Source organism: Phoenix dactylifera, chromosome 3 (genome assembly GCF_051530095.1).
Source record: "Phoenix dactylifera cultivar Ajwa chromosome 3, Ajwa_hap1_PhDact_Kaust_v1.1, whole genome shotgun sequence".
NCBI lineage: Eukaryota > Viridiplantae > Streptophyta > Magnoliopsida > Arecales > Arecaceae > Phoenix > Phoenix dactylifera.
This window is the reverse complement of record NC_143192.1, coordinates 11136533-11146231: the sequence shown is the minus strand read 5'-3', so window position 1 is coordinate 11146231 and position 9699 is coordinate 11136533. Positions and strand designations below refer to the sequence as shown.

At 38.2% G+C, this 9699-nt stretch overlaps 1 protein-coding gene across 1 annotated transcript; it reads left to right on the top strand.

Moving 5' to 3' along the window:
* Positions 1–209: 209 nt before the first annotated feature.
* Positions 210–3121, top strand: LOC103698098 (uncharacterized). Its single transcript, XM_039117959.2, has 2 exons — positions 210–718; positions 2005–3121. Exons 1-2 carry the CDS (start codon positions 355–357, stop codon positions 2907–2909), a joined length of 1269 nt encoding a protein of 422 aa, XP_038973887.1. The 5' UTR covers positions 210–354; the 3' UTR covers positions 2910–3121.
* Positions 3122–9699: the final 6578 nt, after the last annotated feature.

Sequence of the window (9699 nt, the reverse complement as noted above, 5' to 3'; positions counted from 1 at the left end):
GATTGGGTGGCCTCTTTTGTTGCCGACCACTCGAGGGACCATTTTTGGGTTGGAGAGGCGGAATTACCCAGTGCACTCCGTGATGTACTATTTTTTGATTTACTTTGTTGTATCCGTACACGTTATGTATGATACTTTTGCTTAAAAAAATAAATAAAAAAATAAAAATAAAAAATAAAAAAAAAACCGACATGGCTTTACGGTCGCCCGGCTGCAACTTAAAAACAAGGCTCTCACCCTATCGGGCCCCCTAATTCGTCCGCCTCCCACCAGAGAGCTGATTAGGGTTTCCTCCAAACCCTAGTCCCCTCTTTGGCCGGCCCAAATCGATACCCCATCCGATCTCCGGCGTCCATGGCAAAACGGGAGAGCGCCAAGCTCGAGGAGGAGGGGGCGAAGGTATGCATCAACGAGGCCCTCACCGACGACGAGCTCCGGGCGGTGTTGGCGAGGCTGGACAGGGAGGAGGAGAAGGACACTTTTGGCCTCGTGTGCAAGCGGTGGTTCCGGCTGCAGAGCTCCGAGCGGCGCCGCCTTCGGGCCCGCGCGGGCCCCGCCATGCTCCGCCGCATGGCCGACCGCTTCTCCGGCCTCGTCGAGCTCGACCTCTCCCAGTCCGCCTCCCGCTCCTTCTACCCCGGCGTCACCGATTCTGATCTCTCCGTAATAGCAGCCGGGTTCCGGGTCTTGCGAGTTCTTAATCTCCAGAATTGTAAAGGTGAGATCTTTACGGGGAAATAGTCAATTTTTCTTTCTTCTCTCTTCGATTCTGTCATGTTTTTCAGCTTGTTTTGTTTCTTGGAAGATAATTTTGACTGAATTTAAGAATATTGTGTTGTTGTTGATTTCGTTGGTTTGTTGGGTGCTAAGAAAATGGGGTTCATTTTTACTGATATATGGCCTGATACCTGTTCTTAGGCTTTGGACTCCTTTTTTTATAAAATCATTTAATTTTTGATTTGGTTTATAGGTTTCCTAGTTAGTGATGATGGTGATATGATCTGGTGGAAATTTGCTTTTTTATTTTTTGGTCAGAACTCAGAACACACAGTTATGGACTTCGTCAGAACTCAGAATCAAAACTCGGTTATAGACTTCTGACTCTATTTAAGAAAGATAATAATATTGTTTTCAAAGTTACTCCATTATAATATTGTCTTGGTAGAAAAGACGAGAATTTGATTTAATTGTTGTATGGTGTTGGTTGTGTTTTGTTTGTATATGGTTTGAATATTTGTTGTTGGTTGTCGTTAATTATTTAAATTGAAATGATGCAACATGCGGTAGTTGTCAGAATTATGAGATGAAATTTATTCTTTGCTTTCTGGGATTAGCTGTATGGAAAATTTATTGTTTTTGGTTAGGCTCTGAAATCTGGAACTCTTCTTTGGTTGTTGGTGTAATTTTGTAAAAGTATATTGCCCCCAATGAGATTTTTAAACTGTAGCTCGTTCATTAAGTTTTAAACTTCACAGTCTATTTAGACAGTAAAATGTTTTTTCAGAGGGAATAAGTCTTCCTGAGTGATTAGAATTTAATCAAACAATTCAGTGTGAGGTATTTTTTTTATTGATTTTTCCCATGAGAATTACTTTCATAAAACTTTTGTTCTCTGCTTAGTAAAGGGATAGCAGTTATTTGTGTAAAGGCAGGATATTCTATTTTTATTCCATGAAATTTCATTTTCAAGGACCACATTGCTTCATCGTACTATTTGAGAAACTCTCTCTCTCTTTTAGTTGCTACATTTGTTTGATTGTGGTATGGAACAAGTTACCATGAACTGCATCTGTCCTACATTGCTAATGAGCAAATACTCTTCGAGGAGAATTCATATTCTGACCATGTAAGCCAATATTTTTTTAGTAAAAAACTTAGGAGAATAAATTCTTTATGCAGGCCGAATATTTAGTTATATTCATGAATTGGTCTTGTCATGGTTTTGGGGAACTGGTTATCATGCATTTCATCTCAGATAAAAATCATGTGTGTGCCGTTGGACAGGTGTTACTGATTCCGGGATGCTAATTCTGGGAAATGGCCTTCCAACGCTCCAATCCTTGGACATTTCGCACTGCAGAAAACTTACAGACAAGGGATTGACAGCTGTTGCACTGGGTTGTTGCAATTTGAGAAGGTTCCACCTTGCTGGCTGCAAGTCCATCACAGATGATCTACTGCAAGCTTTATCCAGGACCTGCTCTCACCTAGAAGAGCTGGGATTAGCAGGTTGCAACAGCATAACCGACTCCGGGCTCTCATTTCTTGCTAATGGCTGTCATTTTATTAAATATTTAGATGTTAGTAAATGCAGCAAGATTAGTGATGTTGGAGTTTCAAGAGTTGCTGAGGTCTCTTCATCATATCTGAAGACCCTAAAGCTGTTGGATTGCTACAAAGTTGGTGATAAATCCATATTTACCTTGGCTGACTCCTGCCATAACCTTGAGACCCTGGTTATTGGTGGATGTCATGATGTTTCTGATGAGTCAATGAAATCCTTAGCGCTTGCCTGTGTTAACAGCCTGAAGAACTTGCGAATGGATTGGTGTTTAAACGTCACCGACTTATCCTTGAACTGCTTGCTGTCAAATTGTAGATATCTTATGGCTCTTGATATTGGGTGCTGTGATAAAGTAACAGATTCGGCATTTCAGGCGCTAGGAATGGGAGGCTTTGAGTCAGATTTGAAAGTTTTGAAGGCCAGTAACTGCCTAAGGATCACAGTTACAGGAGTAGGCACAATATTGCAGTACTGCAGGTCCATGGAGTATCTTGACTTACGGTCCTGTCCAAATGTTACAAGGCTTGGTTGTGAGCAAGCTGGTTTACAGTTTCCTGAACGCTGTAAAACGAACTTTGATGGCAGCTTATCAGAGAGTGATGCTATGGTTGACATGTTTTTTTGAAGGCAGACCAGAATAACGGAAGGCCCCTTGTTGATAGTTGCTCCATTGACATTGTCATGTCATAACCAGCAGCCAATTGTTAGCAACCAAGATAAAGTACATTGTTGGGTGCTGTGAATTTGTATCATGTTTGCTTGATATCTATTGCTTGTAAATCTTTTGATATCTGTATCACCAGAGTTGTGTTAATATGTTGATATTTTCCCAGCCAACTCCTGTTTTTGATGATCTGTTACTTGGAGGATGTCAGAATAAATGAGAGTAAACTGAGTGGCTCTACCTGACATATGCACATCATGCTTTAGAATTGAAGGTCATCGCCCGATTTCTACATCCTACATGCAGGAGAGACGAGCTGTTTTAATGGGATGCAGTGTGCCTGGATCCAATATATTTTTTGACAAGCAGACTCTGTTTAACTCTCGGCATGATCTGTTTCTCAAGATGTGTTTTCTGATCCACAATGAGCAAGATTTTGTCCAGTCTTGGATCTTGGTATGCATAAAAAGACAAGAAAAATGCTAGATATCATCTGTTGTATCACTGCTCGGATTTTGGTTCCATGTGGAAGTTGGTGATCGGCAGAGCAATGCATGCGAAGTTGGTGATCGGCGGAGCATTGCTTCTCGATTAACACCATTTACCTGCTCGTGTGCTTCAACAATCCACCACTGCCGCATTAGACTGTTAATCTGAGCTGTGAATGAGTCCGTAGTAGTACCTGACTATGAAACCGTCCAAATATTTTTTGGAAGGCCAATTCATTGTGAAGAAATCCAAATGTATTTAAGGTTTTTCTGCTTGTTAAATTGCCTCTGAAGATTTGGAGGGGCAGGTGCTGTTTAGCATTTTATATTTTGGTTCTGCTTTAGGCTTCGCAAAATGATGAAAATTTCTAACTTAACAAAGGCTCTATCGACAGCCCTGTTATTCGAAATCATTTATAGGAATGTGAATTATTAAATTTATGTCCTAGATGACTACCTATTTCTTAATACAAAGTGTCTATAGCAAGAACGATGGATAGAGTGCAAGGCAGTATAACGAAACAAACAAATAGATACATAGATGGATAACATTCCTCGTAGCCAATATATAGACTGAGTGTATTTGTCATTGCTGTGTATGTTCCAAAATTAGGATGAAAGTGGATAAAATAATATTCATCCAAATCTGTTGTCATTTCTAAATATAGAAATTTGAACATCCAACTAATATTTCTATCCACATCTATATTCGTAAAAAAAAATGGATATTGATATGGATAGACAATTCAATTTATATCTGAATAACTGATTCTATTTGTCATTCTATTTAATTTTATATAATACTTATGAATTTTTAAAAGAAATAAATGTTTGCATTAGCATGTTATTAACTTGATTTTTCTTTCACTTAATAATTTCTTTAATTCTATGATCATAAAATTTAACTATCCAATTTATATTTATATTTATATCCGTATCAATTTAAAATAAATATGGATATAAATTTTTGTATTTAACTAAAATCCATATTTATATATGAATTTGTCAAATAAAATAAATATAGATATAAATATAGTTATATGCAATTTATATCTTATATGATTTCACGCCCTATCCAAAATAAAGTATGAATCCTTTTATCCAGATGTAACTCATTATTGCTCTTTTAGCGACTTTGCTTCTATGCCTTTGTCGACTCGAAGTCTCGTGTGAAGATACTAACCTTAAACGGTTTGTACCGGATGGTGGACGCGGAGGAGTCTATATTCCATATCTTCATCGGATGTCTGCAGGCTGCTTAGATCTGAAGGTGCACCTCAAGCTTCCTCGACCCTTGGCAGGGATAGACGTCGACCGAGGATTTTCTGAATTTCTTAGAAGTTTTCTCACAGAGGTCTGGCCTTGAGAACCGATAGATCAGGGTTGCCAATCTAGCCTACCATTATTAGCTAGATAGAAATGTCCAGATCTTTTGAGGACTGCAGAGCACATCCAAAGTTGGTGGCAGACAGAGCTCTACTTCATACGGCGGAGGTTATTGGTACTACTATATCGTCGTCCCTCAGGATGGGTAGGCAAATCTAAGATTCCCATTTTGCTCTTATAGCGCCTAGGACCGTCTTTGTATTCTAGGAGTCCCTACTCTTCAACTTTCTCAAGGTGAACTTCGATGGCAGTTTTTGAAAGAGAGGGTGTAGTGGTGCTGTGGGATTTGTCATCAGAGATCACGACATCAGACTGGTAACGACCGGGGGTTAGTAGATTTTTGACACGTCTATTATTAGTGCCGAGCTCAGAGCCACATGGAAGGGCATCACCTATACGAGATGTGCATGTGTTGGGTGCAGACCGCATTCTATTTGAGGGGGACTCGGCTACATGATAAAGTGGGTTCGGGGTTGGGGTTGCGCTGCTGGCGGAAGGTCGCTGCTCCATGACATCTGTAGACTCTTGAAAGAGTGTGGCTTCTATCGGGCCACATATGCCTATATGAAGGCGAATAGTGCTGCTGACTGGATCGTTTCCTTCGCGGCTCATCACTCTGGAGGCTTTATTTGGGAGAACCACATGTCTGTGCCTTATCATTTGTGCTATCTTTTTTTTCTGATTTTGTTGGCTCCACCCACACTCATCGTGTGTGAGCTGCCATTGTACCAAAAAAAAAAAAAAAACGGTTCGCACATTTGACACAGCATAATTTTAGGTCGACCAGCTGATTCCTACCTTCTTTTACAAATCACTCAAAAACAATTTATATTTAAACAATCGTCCATATCAGGAATATGACAACTGCAATACTACCCTGGAACCAAACCACAAAAAAATGCTAAACTTGACACTCATACCTATTCTGCATTCACCAACTAACGTGGAAGTCAGAGTGATCTCCTCAGAATTATCCCATCCCAAGTGATTGTCATAATGGTTTACTCTTCACTTTCTAGGATGCATCCAATGCATGTTGAAGAAAAAACAAATTAAGGAACCAAAGGATAATAAAGATAAAACATGAATTTAATCAAAAGTATCAATATTTTTATTTATTTTTTTTTATTTTGATATACTTTGATGTATAAAAATTCAATTGATCCATACTATATATATATATATATATATATAGAAATCTGAGACAAAAGCTTAGTTGGGACTTTAATCTATTGTAGCTTGTCTAAATAGATATAATCAATGTTAGATGGGTTTAAGTTCATAAGATATTTCACCAATTGCCTAATAGAAGTTGTCCGGACCTTCTTCTCTAATGCATGTTGAAGAAAAAACAAATTAAAAAAAAAAATCAAAGAACCAAAGGATAATAAAATAAAACAAGAATTTAATCAAAAATATCAATATTTTTAATTATTTTTTTATTTGATATACTATGATGTATAAAAATTTAATTGATCCGTACTATATTTATATGATATGTAGAAATCTGTGACAACAGCTTAGTTCAGAGTTTAATCTATTACAGCTCCTCTATATAGATATAATCAATATTAAGTGGGTTTAAGTTCACAAGACATTTCACCTATTGTCTAATAGAAGTTGTCCAGATCTTCTTCTCTACGATTTTCAACTTTAAAAATTTAACCTTTTATGGAAGATAGCCCGAAATTTTACCTTTTTCTAAAAGATTCAAATTTTTAAATAAAAAATTCAATTGTTTTTTTTGAAAAAAGTTCAAATTTTAGAAGTTATTCATGCTGCTTTAATGCTTACACCTAGGGTTGCAAATGGGTTGGATCGGGTCGGATCCTAAGTGACCCCGATTTGATCCGTTTTCTTGTTTGGGTCCTAATTTTGGACCCGGATCCGACTCAGTTGAAAATCGGGTCGGGTTTATGCCTACAAATTTTGACCCGATAGATCATTCAGATCGGGTCGGATCCGGATCTATGTATTTTTATATTCAAAGTTTCACTATATAATAGTAAAAAACTGATCCAAAAAAAGGGTCGGGTCGGATTGGGGTCTAGATCAAAATTGGGTGGATCCGATCCGATCCGATCCGAAAAATAGAACGAGTCCAAATTTAGAATCCGACCCGACCCCATGGGTCCTAAAATTCAGGTACCATTTGCAGCCCTACTAACACCAAAACTCAACTTTCAAATTGAGGTCGAGCAAAGCTAATGTCAAACTTTTTCCTATTCTCCGAAGGCTACCACAGGAGTGATGCTTTATAAGGAAATTTAGAAAAAGGTGAATATTCCAAGATCACGGGACTTTTAAGGTACTAGGAAAAACATATCTTGCATTAGTTCATGGATTGAAACTTCTTTTAAGTCTCGTTAGTGGATACCAGAAGTTCATCAAGCTCGCCTTTTGCTGGCTTGGCAACTCATCAGTAAATGCTCTGATGTATCTCACCAATTCCTGCTTGTTATACAAATCCTCCTGTTGTGGCAAAAAGGAAAAGATTTGTATACATACTCACATACTCTTCATACATGATCAATTTCAAAATATTAAAACCACTTTTAGGGGAAAACATATTCAAATTACACTGATATTCTTATGACATGAGAACCAATCACAAATAGCATGCATCAAACTAGTTCATCACATAGATGAAAAGATAGTTTATAACAAAAGAAAAATAGTTGTACACAAGTAAATACCTAACACTTCCTATTCAATAAGTGGATATTTAGATAAAATTTTCTTTAAACTATGTCGAAATTTGGTTGAATGATAGGTCAGAGCTTTAGTGTTCTTATGAGAAGAATTAGAAGCTTGTTACGCAAGCATAAGCATACAAATCGATCTAAAGTTCGTGGAGAAAGTTTTTTAGGCACATCAAACAATATAGAAGGCCAAATTCCCAGTGCCGATGAAGCATTAAGCTTCACAATTCTTTGGCTGGATAAGACCAGTGAATGGTCAAATACTTGGTTAGAAATTCTACTACTATATATTACTATCTCCGCGGCCTCAATTTCTTTGTAGTAAAAATTTTTCGTACGTCAGAGTGGTGGCTGCAGGTGGCTATCAGCTATTCGACATCTCGGTTTCCAGTGCAGAGCTGAGGACTGTTTACGAGCCTTCATCATGCCTGGCGCGATTTACGAGCTAACTCTATTATCTTGGAATGTGATTTGGCCACGGTGATCAGTTGGATCTGGAGGGCTTAAGGGGTAACGGTTGCGACCAACCATTGCTCCTAGATATCTGGACAATATTGAGGGATGGAGGAGCCTTTCAAGCCAAGCATGTTTTTCGAGAAGCCAATGGGACTGCGGATTGGGTGGCGGTTTATGTGGCCAGTCATTCCGGTAGTACCTTGTGGGCTGAAGATGGAGAGTTGCTTTAGGCACTCTAAGGTATTTTATTTTCTGATTTTATTGGGTGCATCCATACTCGTCTGGAATGAACTACCCGCTTAAGCAAAAAAAAAAGGAAAAAAAATCTTCATAGATTGAAAAACGAGGAAAAAAATCTTCATATATATATATATATATATTGCAGTATATCAAAGTTAAATGTATGACTTTGATCACAAAATAGTATATTGTTTGATAAGTCATTTTGTATCATGCACTCATATTAGTTACACTTATTTGATTCATTTGATTATATTTTGGTTACTTACTGAGCTATGGGCTCATTCTTTTGAATTTATATTTTTACAAAGCCCTTGGCTTAGAAGTGAACAGATAATGGTCAGATATATAGATTAGCCATCATACCAGCCTTTACAATTTTGTTTAAAACATTTTCAAATGTTGTTATGTGTAGAATCTCTCAACCGCTGCTGTATGTAGAAATATGTGAATTAGATTGGTTAAGTTATCTAAATATGCAAACCGAGAAATGTTTTGGAATTTGAATTACCGAGTCTTGAAAATTACATCAGAGTTGAACTTTTTTTATTATTATTCGGCCCATATTTGTAGACTATTGGCAGGTTGTCGCCAAGCATGCTCGTGGGATCCCCATCCTACATGTGTGCGTGTGTGCATGCACGTGCGTGTGTGTGTGGCGGATTGTCACATTCCTCGGCTTGAGTTGAGATAGGAGGCATGGCAAATAGTAAAACTAACAATAATAATTATGAGTAGCAATTAAGCGAAGGGTAGCATATTGCCTGATAGGGGACTCTTCACACAAGCTAGTTCACCTAGGTTGTTCCAAAACTAGTCGCTTTAAGCTTTGCCTGAAATTTCAGATAAATGGCACAGAAGATGAAGCTTACCTCCTTTCTTTGGCAAAACGTTGATCGAACCTTATCCAAATGATCTGGCGATATCTATCCATATATATGTGCATATCAACACTTGACTAGGCAGCTGAGACAACAAACTCATCCGTCGTCGTCTTTAACTGGACTCGTGGATTTGAAATTTGGAACCTTGAAAAAGAAGGCACGTAACCCTAGAAAAGTCACAGTAGTTGTCTCCAAAAGCTGCTCCAAGAGTTTGATTGGTAAATAGGCCGGACCGACAGTAGCTAGAAGTCGAAATCCGTTTCTCTTGTAGGTACCACGTCCAGGTCCAATGCTCAGGTTGACTTCAGATGGTTATATCTGGATCTAAATACTCTCCGAGACTTTGAGGCTTTCAACCATGTTCCTGAAACATTATGTCACAGAGAACCGAGCATGAAGGCCCCATATATATCATGAAGGCCACAACTGGTACTTAATTTAACAAACTGCTGATATACATGACTCGGAGACACAGGACACAAACATCAAACACCAAATATGAACAATTTTGATGGAAAACTAACAATTTATAACTTGTAACACTGTTTTCATGTCCTATATGTTAAATAACCCGAAACCAGTGTAATGGCGGTTC

Excerpts from the sequence above, each read along its gene's own strand:
- LOC103698098 (XM_039117959.2), top strand. The coding sequence starts at position 355 with ATGGCAAAACGGGAGAGCGCCAAGCTCGAGGAGGAGGGGGCGAAGGTA. Across the intron at positions 719-2,004 it reads TAATCTCCAGAATTGTAAAG|GTGTTACTGATTCCGGGATG; the intron begins GTGAGATCTTTA and ends GCCGTTGGACAG.